The sequence below is a fragment of the Thalassophryne amazonica genome, chromosome 3, assembly GCF_902500255.1.
Source record: "Thalassophryne amazonica chromosome 3, fThaAma1.1, whole genome shotgun sequence".
NCBI classification, from domain to species: domain Eukaryota; kingdom Metazoa; phylum Chordata; class Actinopteri; order Batrachoidiformes; family Batrachoididae; genus Thalassophryne; species Thalassophryne amazonica.
The window spans coordinates 41,380,571-41,397,372 of NC_047105.1; the positions used below are offsets into that span (position 1 = coordinate 41,380,571).

Here is a 16,802-nt window from a genome sequence, read left to right on the forward strand (position 1 = left end):
CTTGAGGCACCTTGACACTTGCACAAATTTGATTGGTGGATCATTGACGATATTTATTTTTTGTCATGAGCAGAATGCTGAAGAGAAGACGGATGTCTGTGGTGAAAGTTGGTGTGAATAAATGGAGCGCCGTAACATGAATAATATAACTGCAGAAGACTTTCAGCTTTTAAAATACGTTTTTTGTTGTTGTTGTTGTTGTTAGTGGGACAAAGTGCTGGCATCCTCTGCTTCAGACTGAGAAACACAGTGAAGTCCTCATGTGACCATTCATACAGTTCCGACTTATACTGTTCCAAATATTAAAGCCATTCACACACTGAGTCAATATAAAGTCTTAATCTTACCTTTTGCGTTGTTTCAACTGGATTCATCATCACAGCCTGACAAAAATAGGTGAAGGTGACATCTGGAAATAGTTTAATTCCTTATCGTGGAAAGAATAAATGCTGTGTTTTTAAATTAGTCCTTTGGTGTTTGTCTGCTAATTTGAGTAACACTAGGTGCAAAGGTGGGTTAGGAACCAAGAAAAAAAACCCATTAAAGATTGCTAGTCTGATCAAGAAACACAACCATGAAAAAAAATGATCAAAGACAGTCTAGAGTTACCTGTAAGTGCTGTGACAGTTAGAAGACGCCTGTGTGAAGCTAATTTATTTGCAAGAATCCCCCGCAAAGTCCCTCTGTTAAATAAAAGACATGCAGAAGAGGTTACAATTTGCCAAAGAACACATCAACTGGCCTAAAGAGAAATGGAGGAATATTTTGTGGACTGATGAGAGTAAAATTGTTCTTTTTGGGTCCAAGGGCTGCAGACAGTTTGTGAGACGACCCCCAAACTCTGAATTCAAGCCACAGTTCACAGTGAAGACAGTGAAGCATGAAAATGCAAGCATCATGATATGGGCATGTTTCTCCTACTATGGTGTTGGGCCTATATATCACATACCAGCTATCATGGATCAGTTTGGATATGTCAGAATACTTGAAGAGGTCATGTTGCCTTATGCTGAAGAGGACATGCCCTTGAAATGGGTGTTTCAACAAGACAATGACCCCAAGCACACTAGTAAACAAGCAAAATCTTGGTTCCAAACCAACAAAATTAATGCCTCGCAGATGTGAAGAAATCATGAAAAACTGTGGTTATACAACTAAATACTAGTTCAGTGATTCACAGGATTGCTAAAAAAGCAGTTTGAACATAATAGTTTTGAGTTTGTAGCATCAACAGCAGATGCTACTATTATTGCGAACACCCCCTCTTCTACTTTTTTTTACTAATAGCCCAATTTCATAGCCTTAAGAGTGTGCATATCATGAATGCTTCATCTTGTTGGATTTGTGAGAATCTACTGAATCTACTGGTACCTTGTTTCCCATGTAACAATAAGAAATATACTCAAAACCTGGATTAATCGTTTTAGTCACATAGCACTACTATTATTCTGAACACTACTGTACATATAAACAGTTCCTTTGCGCTCCGGGGGACATTATTATACGTGGCATGTACAGGTCATGCAGGCAGGTTTGCCATGCCAGATCCATCTCGAGGATCCCTCGTATGCGCTGAAATCATTTCGGATCCTGGTGTCCCACCATCGGAATATCTAAATTGCGGTCAGATGGTGCTCAGATTACACATGGACCGCCGTCGGAGGGTTTTGAACATGTGCATCACACTCGGGGCTGCCGGCTGATTTTGACCAACTGTGTGGACTCTCACAGATGGCTTTCAGAATGTTTTGAAACTGAAACCCGACATTTTTCGGATCTGCACCAATTCGTCATTGTGACGCCATTCTGCGCAATTCTGGCTATGTGTGACGGGGGTATTAGAATTCTACTACCTAGCTAATGGAAACATGTCTACACAATTGAAACTGGGTGTTTATTTGATTTATTTATAGTTGTGGCATTTGATAGGTTAGTGAATAACGATCACATTGTGCTCTTACTATTTATGTCATTTTTATCACGACACAGATGTTTTGGTGTTGTTGGTCACCAACTTCGGTAGAATGTCTTGCACAACTTTGGTTGAGAACGGAAACATTGAAGAAACAAAAGTATGTTCCAAACAAGCTCCTTTTACAAAACAATTCTGGAATGATCCTACAAGTTTTCGACACCATCAAAACAGGTCACAGAAGATGCTGAAAGGTTCATATGCCACATCTACAAGGAGCCATCGGAGAACTGTAATCACGCTAGGATAAAGCTCTTTAGCAAATGTCATGCAATGGAGACCCTCCCTCCAACTAGTTTCGCTGCAAAATTACACATAGAATGAGCAAACTTTCATTTGGAGAGAAGTTCATAACCCAGTGCCATCTCTGCCACCACCAACAGAATGTGGATGGAGACTCGTTGATAAATTGTCACTAGTTCTTACAACCTTGCCTCCAGTTCCAAAGGGATGCAGAGAATTTGTGCAGGGTAGTTGCACAAAAGGTTACACTACTAATAGTTGCTCTTGTCGGAAGTGGAGGAGCCAGTTGTGCAGTGATGCCTGCAAGTGCAATGCCGTGGAAATACCATGTCAAAACAGGGTGAATAAAGTAGACTTTGGCAGGGCGGGAAGGGTTGGAGTGGGGGGGTGGGGGGGCGGTGGGCTGGAGTGGGTGGCCCCAGTTGGTCAGACAGATTGCAGTAGGATCTGATTGAGGTATAAGAACACTTATGATTGACTATCGGAAAAGATGTTTGCGTCATAGGAAAAGATGTTTGCATCATAAGTTTATTTTGCACCTGGTGACCTTTAATTAGTCAAATTATGCAATAAAAAATAAGAATAATCTTGCTTAGGAATTACTTATGGATATGAGTTTGTTAAATCATTTCACCTGTGGCATGTAATCACATCAATTCACATCAATGAAAGTGAAAGTTAACAGTATGTTAAAAAACTAAAAGTCGCTCAAATACAGAGATATTTACAAAATAACTTTTTTTAATTTCACGTTTTCCTTTTTTCTCACATTTTGAAAGCCTGTATGAACCTTACTATACAAAATATTGTAAAATAAGTTCACTTTTTGAACACTATTTTGAAAAACTTTGAATTTTGCACTCATTGACCTTTTACCTATAATTAGTGACCTTATTAGGTGTTTTTGGGCTCAGCAAACAACAGATTTGTGTTCAATGTGAAAAACTACCCCAGAAAAAACTGGTTTCCTTGCTTTTCCCCAAAAATGCTTCTTGAATTGTAGGGAAGCACATTTTCTGATTTTATTTTATTTATTTATTTATTTTTAACCGGTCTAATGCAGTGAGCAAATGATTTCAGAACAAAATTTTGACAGGTATCATTATTTTTCAGGGAGACAAAAACTGTATTTCATGCATTTTTACTATACTTATAAAAGGACTATAGGCACGTTTAAAATACAAGTTTTTATAAAGACTGATACAAGTATGACTTTCCTTTGAAGCCTGTACTTCCTTTGTCCTTCCCTTTATTATGCCTTCGCTCCTGACCTTACCTTCCTTTCTAGGTCCCATTCGTCTTTATTCTGCTCTCACATCAGGTTGCTCTATGCTCCCATCACAATTATGTAGTTATCTTTGACTTTGCAAAAAGGTTCTCTCATGTACCAGCGCAGGTTCACGGTTAGAAAATTGAAAATAATAAATCCAAATTGAATTTAATGATAGACATTTGCAGCTAAATTGCTGTAACGTGTGTTTGTGTACCAGCGTAATATCTGCTCATCGTGTTCACTCACCCACAGTGGGCAGTATTAGGAAGAGAAATGCCCCGACAACTAATGTTCCTAATCACCTGACGGTGTGTTGAGTAAAAAAGGAATTCTCACAGGATTCTCTTTGAGTCCTCTAAAAATCAGCCGTTCAGTGCGTCACACATCAGTGCCTGTGCGTGTCAAGCAAGCAAATAGACAGAGGTCACCTCGGCAATGCGACAGCAAAGTCAAGTGGAGTCACACTGAGAGATGGCAGGTTGTCCAGGGCAGGGAGTAAAAAGATCGTGTGGACAAAACAAGATTATGCCAGCAAAGAGGAAAGGAGGTCAGACGGCATGTAAAACCTGAAAAAGGGGCCGCAAAAAAAGAGAAATACTAAGAAAATGAGTGGCAAAGGGCAACAGCAAGGAAGAGATAGAGGATGTTTGAAGGTGGATAATTGAAAGAAACATTCCTATGAAGAAACATTTCAAGCTTCAGTGGATTTAGAGGTCAACATTTCACGTCTTTAGCTAGGACGGTATTTCTGCTCCACACAAGCTGGATGTGCTCAGATGATCACGTCAAGTAGACATGGACACTAAGGGCAGCCTCACACCGTAGATATTTGGCCCTGATTGTCTTCTGGACTCCAAAAATGAGTAAATCAGGCCCAATGTATTACAATAGAAGTATAAAATTTTCTGACATATTATTATAATACATCGGGTTAATGCAGACAACAAAGGATTTTGAATGAAACCCATGAGACCAGAGCTTCTGGACATGCGCACAACGGTAATTTGTGCAGTCTGTGCACTACAGCCTATATATCGGTTTGGCTGATATTAGCCTTTCATGAACATATCTATATTGATGTGATTTTTGCCCATATAAAAGAGTTTAACTGTTGGAAAGGGTGTCATTATGTAATTTGTCCTGCAAAAAGTCCTCTGACAGCATTGTTTACAATGCTGCGAAGCCTGGCTGGGACCCCCATCACCCTTTGGTCACATTAGCTACAGGAGAGAGAGACAAACTGACAAGCTGCCATTCATCAAATTCATTTAGTCAGAGTGGGTGTTTTATACCATCAAGAGATAAGTAATCTCTATACCACCAGCTAAAAAAATAAGTAAGTCCCTTTGGCTTCTCCCTTGTTTCACTCGGGGTCACAGCAGCAGATCTGAGGTGGATCTGCACGTTGATTTGGCAGACGTTTTATGCTCAAAATTGCTTCATTCGTGTCCATCACGTCGCGTTGCGTGTCTTGAACTTTTGTGGCGCCACAATGCGTCCTTCCATAGTAATTACATGGCAACCTGTCGCCGCTTGTGTCGTGTGCGGTGTGAACGCGGCATTACACAACATGCGGAATTTTGAAGCGAGTCGTAATCACAGCCATAAAAAACAAAAGATTTGACACTTTATTTCAGAATTTACTTAACAATAATATTGTGACAATTATTTGATATTGAATCTACGATGACCACTCCAGAGCTTTGAGCTGGTATATTCCGCTGTTGTGCTAATCCTTTTTTTTTTAGTCTGCCATTAAAATAGGACCCACCAATGATGTGCTGCATTGAATTTATAATCTAAATGGTGTTGTTATTACTGCCATCAAGGACATCAAGGACAAATCTGTTGGTCTATTCACAGAATTACTGAAAAAAGTATTATCTATTTTTAAAAAGAATTGAAATATACAAAATAATAAAATTCCACGACAAAGCTGGAAAAAGGTGTGATGCCAGAACCATTTTTTAACTGTTTTGCTATTGCAAGATATTCCATTTGGGGGCTTGCACAAGCGATGCACTCAAAGTGCTGCTCTAATTCATTCATGGGGTTTTTTCTTCATGTCATGTAGCTTTTGACAAATGAGGCAGGTCTCAGAAAAAGCATAAAACACAAGACTGCATTGTCAGTTTCACATTCTCTCACACCTGAGCAGCAGCCGTCAACGGTCTTTCCTGCAAAATCGACATGTTCTTCAACTACACATTTAGTTACTGTGACCTTATGGCCCCCGATATCCAGGGTCAACACAAAACCACTCCTTGGTTTCAAATATGTAGTATAATATCAAAAGTCACATGAATAATTTTACAATGTTGGTATCAACAGGTGCAGAAACTCATCAAGGTTTTTTTTTTCTCTTTTGCAGATTCTTCTTCAAAACTGTAAAATTATTCATGTGACTTTTGATATTATAAAGATTTAAAACCAAGGAGTGTTTTTGTGTTCACCCTGTATTTTTAAAAGGGCACATCGCATTTCAATCAACACTATCTATTAAAAAATTATATACCAGATTACAAATCATTACTTCCAACTCTTGTTGTGAAAGTGTAGTGACACGGACCCACAACAGGGGGCGCAAATGAACGGTCAATAGATGAGCCAAAAAGTAACAATTTAATGTTGTGAAATGTGCACAACGAAATACAGACAATCTCAGAATATAATTACAGTCAATCCACAAAGGTGACGTGTGGGCAGGCTCGAGGATAGAAGACGTCTGTCCTGAGAAGAGCCGGAACCACACGATTTCCGCCGCCACCGAACCTGGTGAATACTGGAGCCGCCAAGTCCCGAATTCCCAGGTGATCACCGTCCCCGACTGTCGGATCTGGTACTGCTGGCGAGAACAAAGACAGTCAAGTGTGGGTGTGTGTACACCCAGTAACAACAATGGTGGGAATGCCACCTCCACCTCTCACTCAATACGCTGATGAATTTACAGTGATCCCTCAGAGAAAAAGAATGCCGTCCTGCACTCACTCAGCCTCCACAGGAAGAGGGACCGGTACTCCTGCAAACACTCACAATATACAGCTTATAAGTAACACAAATGGCTGAGGATATTACCTCCAATGAAGTACGATATCTCGGAGATGACGTCTGGGTTTTATGGAGTGCGATGATGAAGAATGAGTGACAGCTGTCAGGAATTAATGAGTGACAGCTGTCACTCCCGGCTGTGTCCGTGGCGGCAGCGCCCTCTCGTGCCTGAAACCCGCACTTCAGGCAGGGCGCCCTTTGGTGGTGGGCCAGCAGTACCTCCTCTTCTGGCGGCCCACACAACAACTCTTCTACTTGTGCGAGTCCTGATGTAACTGATAAAAATAAAATTACCATACAGCATCTGAAATATGCACACAGATTCAGAGCTATTTTTAGCGGTAAAAGTGACATAACCTAAAGCGCTAACTATTACCTGGCTGAAGGTCACTCCACCTGTGTCCATTTCATGACTTACTTGAAGACACACAGTCAATCCAGGCTGTTTTTTTTTTTCTCCAAATATAATATGGATATAATATGGCTTTAATTTGGCTATTAAATTAAATTTGTGTATTTTGCGATCAACATATTGTCATGATCTGTCTGTCTGCCCTTATCTGTCACCCCTTTGTGACTATTCCTGGCATTATTATTTAGAGTTCCCTGTGGGTTTTCATGTCTGCGTCTGTCTTTGTCCTCTGTTTCCCTCTTGTGTCCATCCCAGGTTTGGTTTAATTATTTATTGCAGTTTTATTGACTTATGCATGTAATGTCTAAATTATTTCCCCTGTGCCCACTCAACTACTTGCTTGCTTTGTCTTTATGTATCTTTTTGTGCCTAGTGTCTTTGGTGCACTTCCTGTCTTATTTTGGTGGTCACAGTTTCCTTGCGTGTTTTGGTTAACTTTTTTCCTGTGTCCCTTCACCAGCTGTTTCCAATTAGTGATTACACTCACCTGTTTTCAAGGGCGCAATTTAGAACTAGAAACTGGGGGGGACAAAGCAGGGCCGAAGCCCATACGCCGGGGGTCTGGGGGCCGCTTTAGGCCCCCAGCAGCCAATGGCAAATGCAGTCCCAGAAAATTCCGAATGTGACAAACAAGAAACAGGTGTTGTAAACAAGTCAATGCTGCTAAAATACAAACTTGCAGAAACAAAGATACTATTCTGACATGGTTTTGCACATAAGACTGACATGGTTTGCACATAAGACTGGCATAGCATGTTTCAAGTACACACATATATGTCAGAAGGTGGGGGGGACATACCATATTCTGTCCCCCCTGGTTGAAAAGTGGGGGGGACATGTCCCCCCTATCCCCCACCAAATTGCGCCCATGTCTGTTTTCCTTCTGTGTGATTACCTTCTGTGTGCATTTATACCCCGGTGTTCCTCCCGTGCGTCGCTTGAATGTTGTGTGCTTTTGTCCTCTTCTTGCTTTGAGATTTCTGATGTTATATTGCTTTTGATTTCTTGTTGCCCAACCCGGTTTTTACCCTTGTTTATTTTTTAAACTGCCTGCCACTTATAGGACACTGCTGCTTGTGATTGCTTTCCCGTGTACTAACCTCTGTTCTGTCCCTGGCAAATACAACTGTTATTAATGCCAATCCGAATATAGTCACCCTAATGTTCTCTTCTTCGTGAGAAATTCCCAGTACAACTTCTCTTCTTTGCTCTTTCTAGATTCTGTTGGATAAATGGTGCACCTGAGTACACACAAAAGCGTGACCTTCACCCTTCTGACAAGCATTTCAGTCATGTTGTCTAAGATTTAGACCTCCATACTCGGTTACCTGAACAATCTATTAATCTATACAGACTGTACACCAGGCACAGATGGCCATCACACTCTGGTTTTTGGGGGGAAATCCTTAGACTATTATGGTCATAGACACCAAAAGAAGGCATTAAATATGGCCACGTTCATAGAGATCTGAAAATGGCCACCAATTAGTTATTTTTGACACCTGAGGACATGTTAGAGCTACCAGTTAACCTCAACTGCATGTATTTAGACTGTTGGTGAAACAAGACCTGAAAAGAATCTATCCCCCCCCCCCCCCCCCACACACACACACACACACACACACACCCCACTCCATGCTCCCCCACTTATGTCACTGCCGAGATAAATAACTGTCTCGACAACAGTTTTACCACATACAGAAACACATCTGATTGCCGAGTCCAGAAAGTCATTCGGCAGGTTTCCATTACCCTCCAAAATGCGCAATCTGAAACAGTGACTGGGAAATACACTTTATGGAAATGTGTGTATTTCAGGAAAAATAAACTCAGATGTCACAAAAAAAGTTTTTATTCTTGCATGAGGTGGTTTTTCAGGTGATTTGAAAAAGCCATATTTTACAAAATTGGAACTTTTTACACTATTGCAGGTAACATGATGCCGTAAAGAGATGGATTACATTCTAAAGTGCACATGGACATACAAAGAGACAGAGAGTTTGTGAAACCTTATAAGAGACAACTTGGCAAAACTGGATTTGGACAAAAAAAAGAAAAAAAACAATGAAATGGCAATATTAAGTAGGACTTACCAGTCTCATGGCATGTCGTCATTCAGCAGCGCGAAATATACTTTCATCTATTGGTTTGTGATATTGTCATGAAAAGTACCAAATGTTCGTAATGTGAGCACGAATTTATTCTAATACACTCCGTGGCAGCTGCACAAAATTAAGTGATGTGGGGAGTCAGGGGGGTTATGGTTAGAGTTAGGGGAAGGAGTAAGGTTAGGTTATGGTTAAGGTTAGGGTTGGGGGTAGGAGTAGGACCAGTAATAAATAGTAAGTTAAAAAAAAACCTGCCACGAAAATTTTTATCATTTTGTGGCAGGAGCATGAAATAAAACTCGTGAGACTGGGCTGGGAGTGACAGTTATCATGAGACGATAAAATCCAACAGATGCATTGCATCACTCAGTGAAAATGCTGTCATTCTGCAGTTGTTTTGCTAACATTCTAAACAAATTGCTGAACTTTTGCATGAGTTTGTAATGGAAATCCACAGAGTGAAAGCCTGGGTCTTAGTCTTGATCCAGGACAATCGCAAAACCATGCACTCTGATTAGGGATTCAGATTTTCAAGTGCTGTTATCGTGATATCCACTGATTCTGCGAAACCAAGATCGGTAAACCTATTTCCACCAGTCACAACATTTTTCCATCATTTGGGGAAAAGTTGGATATAAGTATTTTGTTAATGTTGATTGAGGATTTGGCCCATTGTATTGTGGGACAAAGTTCATGATGTCTGCACATCCAAGCTTGGACTGGATCCCGCTGGCAAGCCACCCATTGGAGCGTCACCACTGAAGAACTGTGTTCTGTGAGGTCGTCCATGCCAATGATCAAGGACAAGAACACAGACGCCACTCTTCTGAAATGTGATAGGATAAAAATCTCTTTCAGTGTTTTGCTGCAACGCACACAGGAAAGCATGTGGCTTTTTCCTCCTCCTTCAAGGACCTGGGTCCTCATGTACCAAGACCTGCGTGAATTTCCTGCTAAAACATGGTGTACACCAAAACCCAGAAACTGGTGTAAGCACAAAAAATATTCAGATGTATCAAAGTGTGCGTAAGCATGGATCCACGCACCTTCCGTTTGTACATTCCACTGAACGTGGAATTGAACCCATGGCCACACCCCATTTAAATATGCAATTTTATGTAAATAAGCGCTTTGAGCGACGTCACATCAGACAACATGAACACAGAAAAGAAATTATATTATAGATGACTGGATATTATGTGGAGGCACGCAGAGATAGTTTATTCAGTGCCCGGTTAAACAGATTAATCATGAAATTGGTCAAATGTTTGTGGGAGCTACGGAGTGTGTGTGTGTGTGTGTGTGTGTGTGTGTGTGTGTGTGTGTGTGTGTGTGTGTGTGTGTGTGTGTGTGAGGCCAACACGCAGAACAGCGCGCACACACTGACATTAAAAAGGTGAGGCACACCTCTACTACAGTATGACATTCACAATTTACACACGTGTTTATTGACAGATACTGAACACAGGAAGCCTGTTAAGAAGCTCTGCAGCTCACCATCAAGCAAAAATAAAAAAAAGACATTAATAATAATAATAAAAACATATTTGAATGCGCACACGCCCGAATGTGGCCGCGTTGGTTTACGTTCGGATAAATTACACAAATACACTATTTACACAGCGAGCAGCTAATTAATTGCCCCTTGTGGGATTAATAAAGTTGTTTGATTGATTGAGCAGCTGTCATCGCGCACCGTGCCAAAAACAAGTCTGATGCGCATTAGCGCATCACATACGATGTGAACATGTGTGCAGTCAACAGTTCCGATCACATGGAAACCAGCTCTCGCTGCAAATGGCGTTTTACTGTTGGAATGGGATGTACCTAGTGACTTTCGGATGACTGCGTTCCACACAGCTGGCGTGGCTCGGCTCAAGGTTGACTGGCACACTCCTGACTGATCGGCCAGCTCACGCTGGAATGCCCGTTTCCAGGAAGCGCAGTGTGGTCAGCACCTCTGTAGACGCAGACACCCACCTAGCTCCTTACCGTATTGCTCTCTGGGCCAGCCCCAGTTCTGCGTGCAACTCCAATATCAGTGGCCTTAGTAATCACAATCGGTTTATGAGCCAATTATTGTCAATTGCAAGTACATCCTAGCGTTCCCTGAATACACGCTCACGTCAGATTGCACCATTTGCAAGGTCCTCCGACGCTAATGCAGCCAATGTTAGTGCCATTTTACGCATCACTTTGCGCATGGTTTTATATCCATCCATATAATTGCAAACACGAGTGTGTTAAATGTTCATCAGTGTCTCTGATATGCACATCACTCTGATGACTTCTTGTTTTCACACTATGAACAGTTCCCAGCTTCATCTTTACATGTCCGCAGAGGAACAATAGCTGTAGAAACATGCATACACCAGCCAGGTGTGTGCACCGCACATTTCCACGGCCATTTAATTTTAGATACATCTGAATGTTGGTGTGGAGACGGACGTACACTACCTTTTTATGTGTAAGCACGCTTTGTACATGAGGCCTCTGGAGCCTTGGACTCGTGATACACTGAGTGTGAAAGGGAATGTCCTTTTTATTTAATGTGGATACACGGAGCGGTTTTGATCCTGATTAACCGGCAACTTGGATACATGGAGCGGTTTTGATCTTGAGTAACTGTCAGTTTTGTTGGGTTGGTGTCGGTTGCGTAATGAAAACCTAAGTGTACTCCTGAAATCATCCAGACAAGGATGAGATATTAATTAACCAACTGAGCAAGGGAAGTAAAATTTAAACAGGCCTAACTGAGATAAATTGAGAACTAATAAAGGAACCAAATCAACTTGGGTTAAAAGAAACCCCAGATAAAAAGAAAAACAGACGATAAACCTAGATTTCTACTGATTCATCAAAAGTAGGGTTGAAGCTAATCCTCTTAACCATTTGTGGAACAGTGATTTGCACTGAGGAACATCTTGAATTGCTGGACCCAGCAAATGCTTAGTGGCAAATGTAAATATTGCGTGTGTGTGTGTGTGTGTGTGTTATATATATATATATATATATATATATATATATATATATATATATATATATATATATATATATATATATATATATATATATATATATATATGTATGTATATTCTTTGATTCTTTTCGGCTAGAAATACACTAGCAGTTTGAATTATTTTGGTCTGTGGTCTCATTTACCGTATTTTCCGGACTATAAGTCGCACCAGAGTATAAGTCGCACCAGCCACTTTATCCATTATAAAGAAAAATAAACCATAAATAAGTCGCACTGGACTATAAGTCGCATGGACATACAGGTATGTTAACTTAACATGAAAAGTTCAGATGATAATATTGTGACAGCTACCGTTTTCGGATGCATATTTCACTAGTCGCAACTTGTAATCTGCAGAGTATGATTTTCTTTTTGGTGGCATTTTTTTGGGCCTTCTCCGTTGTCTTGTTAAGTTATAAGTAATGTTGAAATGAAATGAAATGAAATGAAATTTTTATTTTTCTATGGTAGTGAGAAGTTGCAGGAACAGTCACACAAGCCTTGAGTGCCCTCTCGTGAGCTGCATTTTACCTACGGATATGTTTGTATTTTGTGGACCACAGTGTGAGCCGAACCATAACCCACACCATCGCTGAACGGTTCTTTTCTAACATATTACCCGCTGTGGACCATAGTACACACCATGTGTCAGCTGCCGATGTTCGTGCAGCACCTACCTGCGCAGCTCATGACCTCCCCGTGGTGTCGACGCCAGCTCCTTCCAAGTGCAGATGCAAATCCTCTGCCATCACTCACCCAGTGCTCCCATGCAGCTCTCAGCATCAACATAAACACTCTGCTCACACTGATATCCAAGGGTTGAAGCTGTTTTGTTAGCCCTCCCAGAATAACAGCAAGCACCGTGTTCGTCTGCTTCACACGCTGTTTCACAATCATTGTCTGGGTGAGGTGAGGAATACACATCCAATATTCTGTTCTTTGATTGGTTATCACGACCAGCATGACCTATAGGGCGGCCGCCATACTACAGTGCCCATAATGCATTGCATTTCCGTTTCCGGTGGCCATTTTAAAACATAGTGCAACTCTGTCACGTAAAATTGTTTTATTACGGTAAATTAATTGAGAATCTGCTGGGATATTTTTCATTTATAAGTCGCACCCCCAGCCAAAACATGTAAAAAAGTGCGACTTATAGTCCGAAAAATACGGTATTCTTATTGTATCTGTACATACGCCTTTCTTGCTAACTACTCCTATGGACCTACCGCTGGTCTCAGCCGCCTGTGGGGCTACATAATGATAAATATTTCAAAATAAAATGTGTGTGTAATGTGTTGTTAGATTATAAACTAGATAGCAGTACTGAGTGTGTGCAAAGCTCGCTGCCATAGCGATAATGTATGGAGTATATGCACGCATTAGTTCCGCGTTCTACACCTGATGGCACCCAAACTTCCGGTGCGTAGAAGACTATCGTGGAGCGCACTGTACTGTGAAGATGGCTGAGTCCTGGTAGTTTACTCGCTGTTTACTGGAGTTTCCCAAAGTCTACCCACAGTCTACCCAAAGTCACTACCATTATGAATTATCACCTTAGTAGTTAATTGTCACTATAATAATCAATAGCGTTGCTGCATACACCCATATAGAATCGTTGTCAATGGCGTTTGCTATTTATTTGCATTGTATTGTATTGCTCTGTGCTAACATATTTTAATTTTAGTCATTCAAATGTTCTAGCCTTCTTACCTTGTATATAACCTGATGTCATCATTGGAGACAACAAACCACTCCAAACCAAACTTGCAGCTGACGGTCATGTTCTCCATTTGCCTCCGTAGAGCAGTGACCTCTGACCGGAGCACTTTGGTCTTGTCAAGCACCAGATCCATTGCAGCTGGCTCCGCAGAAGAGCAGTAGTCGTGTCCAGCAAATAGCCCTGTCTATTTGCACTGGGCAAACATTTTGACCCTGTGTTGTGACCTTTATGTTTCATCCCTGAACCTGATTTATTAAAAGGTTGATCCTTGGGTGGGACTTAAATAATGTACAAAATTTAGAGATATTTTGTTAAAGGACACACAGGTAACTGTCAGCAGGCCTTATAAGCACGTAACTTACTGACTCATTTGTTAGCCATGGTGCCTGCACATTAGTTATAAAACAGCATTTTCAATGTTCAATGTTACAACTTCTTTCCTCAAACAAGTGTATTGTTATAACTTCCTTTCTTGTTGCACAGTGTCAGTCAGAACTCCTTCAGAGGTTGGTTGGTGAACTAGGTTTCATTGTGAATTTACATTTTTCCTTGACATTGTGTGGCTGTGTTTCTTATTTCTTAATGGATTTGTGTAACGCTTAAGGAGGAATCTTCACCATCGTTCTGCTCTGAACAGGTCAATTTGAAATTCTTCATTCTGGCACTTCTTTCAACTTCAAGCAAAAAATTGCAGGTTCAGAGAGACAAATTAAAAGAAAGTCTTCAGCAGAGAAAATCTAAAATTGTAGGAGTAAAACCAGTGTAGTTGTAGGGGCAGTTGATACTACAGAGCTTGTGTGAAGAGATGGTACATTTCCACCACTAAATAAGGCATCAGTCATTATTACTGCCCCCCCTCACTCACTCCCACCCAATGTGTATAACGCTGTGACTTCCTCTTGTTCTTCCCACATCCAGAAAGCAAGACTGGCCAGGATAAGAATAGCCAAGTCAGGCAGTGCCAACGCCTTCCTCCAGAGCAAACGCAATGGACTCATCAACAAACTGATGGAGTTGACGGTGAGAAACACCTCTGACCCTGAACGCACTGCTTTTAGTAAAGTGGGCTCATGTAATACAAATGCAGCCATTTCAAAAACTTTTTAATTCAATCCATTTAAAAATGAAATGAAATGTCAACACTGTAATTCTATGAAAGACATTAATCATGGTAACCTTTGCCAAATATCATTCTACCAATTATTCCAGTTTACTAAAAGTGCAAAAGAGCAGCACTTTTTCATCAGCAGTACAAATGCAATCATTGACACACATGTAGTCAGAAAGAATTAATGCCATAATTAACCAAAACACCATCTCAAGTCTTTTGAAGGCTATTAAACATGAGCAAAAATTGGTGTGATTGCTGTTATACAGGACAGTTGGGCTAATAATCCTGCACAGACGGTCTTTTCTGTACAAATTACTTTAATCACACAGTTGTCTTTCAATCTAATCTGATACTTGATTTTATCCACATTTGTTCAAGTGATGAACTTGGATAAAAGAAGCTATTTTTGCTTGCTTGTGTTGCCATTTACGTTTCTAATAATTAACTGCACAGGAAGAAAAGAGTTTAAACATAACGATCAAAATTCATCAAAGGCACAAAACCAGCGGGGTTGTATCCAAGCATTACACTGCTATTTAAGGGGTGGGAAATATTGTATCTGCAAAAACACAGCACACAAAGGGCCTGGAAAAAGGTTTCACATTCTCATCAAGTTTTTATGAACTTTATCAAGAGTGAGCCCTCTATCACTAAAGCTAGAGTCCCTACATAGAAACACAAAAATGTTGGAGCACAGTCTTTTGTATCCGTTAAGGGTGGGCATCTCTACCATACAGGGCTGTTTCACAGGGCGCTGTTGTACTGCAGTCACCCAGGATCCAAAGAGTGCAAAAACAGGATGAAATGGCTTAATACGTCTTTCCTCCTAAAAGGCTGGCTTATAAAGTGCAGACCTGCTGTGATGGAGGCCAGCAGGAGTCACTGTGCAACAGCAGTCAGTGGGCCTCACTCCCCAACATCTGAAGGATATTCTGGCCACTCAGACTCCAGCCCGGGTTTTTAGCCGAGTAGTCAGAGCGTCCGCCTCTCATTCCAGACATCACAAGTTTGTGTCCCGATGGGAGTGAAGTGGAGGAGTTACAACAGAAACACAACACAGATCAAACAGTACAGCCACTACACTGGCAATGTGCCCAAAAATGAAAGAAAGAAAGAAGCTGTGCCCTCGGCCAGACATGATCCAGCTCTTCAACGCTGAACAAAAACCACAACAAAAACTGCTTCAGCTTCAAATTTGTACCTCAATGGAGCACAATCAAACAAGTTACAAGCCATAGTCACTATGAATTTCCCATTTAAAGATGTTTGAACATGATTGAAGATGTTAAGACTTCGAATACCCCAAAGTTACCACATACAATCAACAATTTTGAGAATCTGGAAGAAATGTGTTGTGAAAGTGTCGTGACACGGACCCACAACAGGGGGCGTAAATGAACGGACAATGGATAAGCCAAAAGTAACAATTTAATGTTGTGAATCACACAACGACGTACAGACAATAACAATATAGTGACTGTCAATCATACACCAGGTGACGTGTGGGCAGGCTCGACGATAGAAGACGGCTGGCAAGAGAAGAGCCGGATCCACACAGCTTCCACTGCCAACGGAGCTGAAGAACACCGGAGCCGCCAAGCCCTGCGCCCCAGGTGGCCGCTGTCTTCAGCAGTCAGACCCGGTACTGCTGGCAGAGAACAGAGACAGTCCTGATGAGTGTGAGGTCGCACAGTCTGTATTCAGTAAGGAGGGAGCACCTCCACCTCTAATCACACACTCGTGCAGCTCCTGTCTAACCACTTATCTGGTTGGAGTGTGAAGCGAAGCCGTCGCTGATCACACCAAGCGCCAATCCCACAGATAAGGCAACACCACAGGAAAACGGCTGCAAAAGAAGTTCAGACTATTACACAAGGTTTTTGTTCAGCAGAG

General features: G+C 41.3%; 1 protein-coding gene and 1 long non-coding RNA gene across 3 annotated transcripts in view; one reads left to right on the plus strand and one right to left on the minus strand.

Annotated features, from left to right (window-relative positions):
• Positions 1-16,802, plus strand: part of LOC117506578 (potassium voltage-gated channel subfamily D member 3-like) — a 324,070-nt gene that overhangs the window by 278,761 nt on the left and 28,507 nt on the right. For both annotated transcript variants that reach the window (XM_034166090.1, XM_034166091.1), the window contains exon 4: positions 14,717-14,818. In XM_034166090.1, coding sequence (XP_034021981.1) covers positions 14,717-14,818 — 102 coding nt within the window. The remainder of the gene's footprint in view (positions 1-14,716; positions 14,819-16,802) is intronic.
• On the minus strand, positions 6,002-6,940 carry LOC117506581. Its single transcript, XR_004559509.1, has 3 exons — positions 6,792-6,940; positions 6,256-6,260; positions 6,002-6,029 (listed from the first exon to the last, which is right to left on the minus strand). It is a non-coding gene; the product is annotated as an uncharacterized LOC117506581 (long non-coding RNA).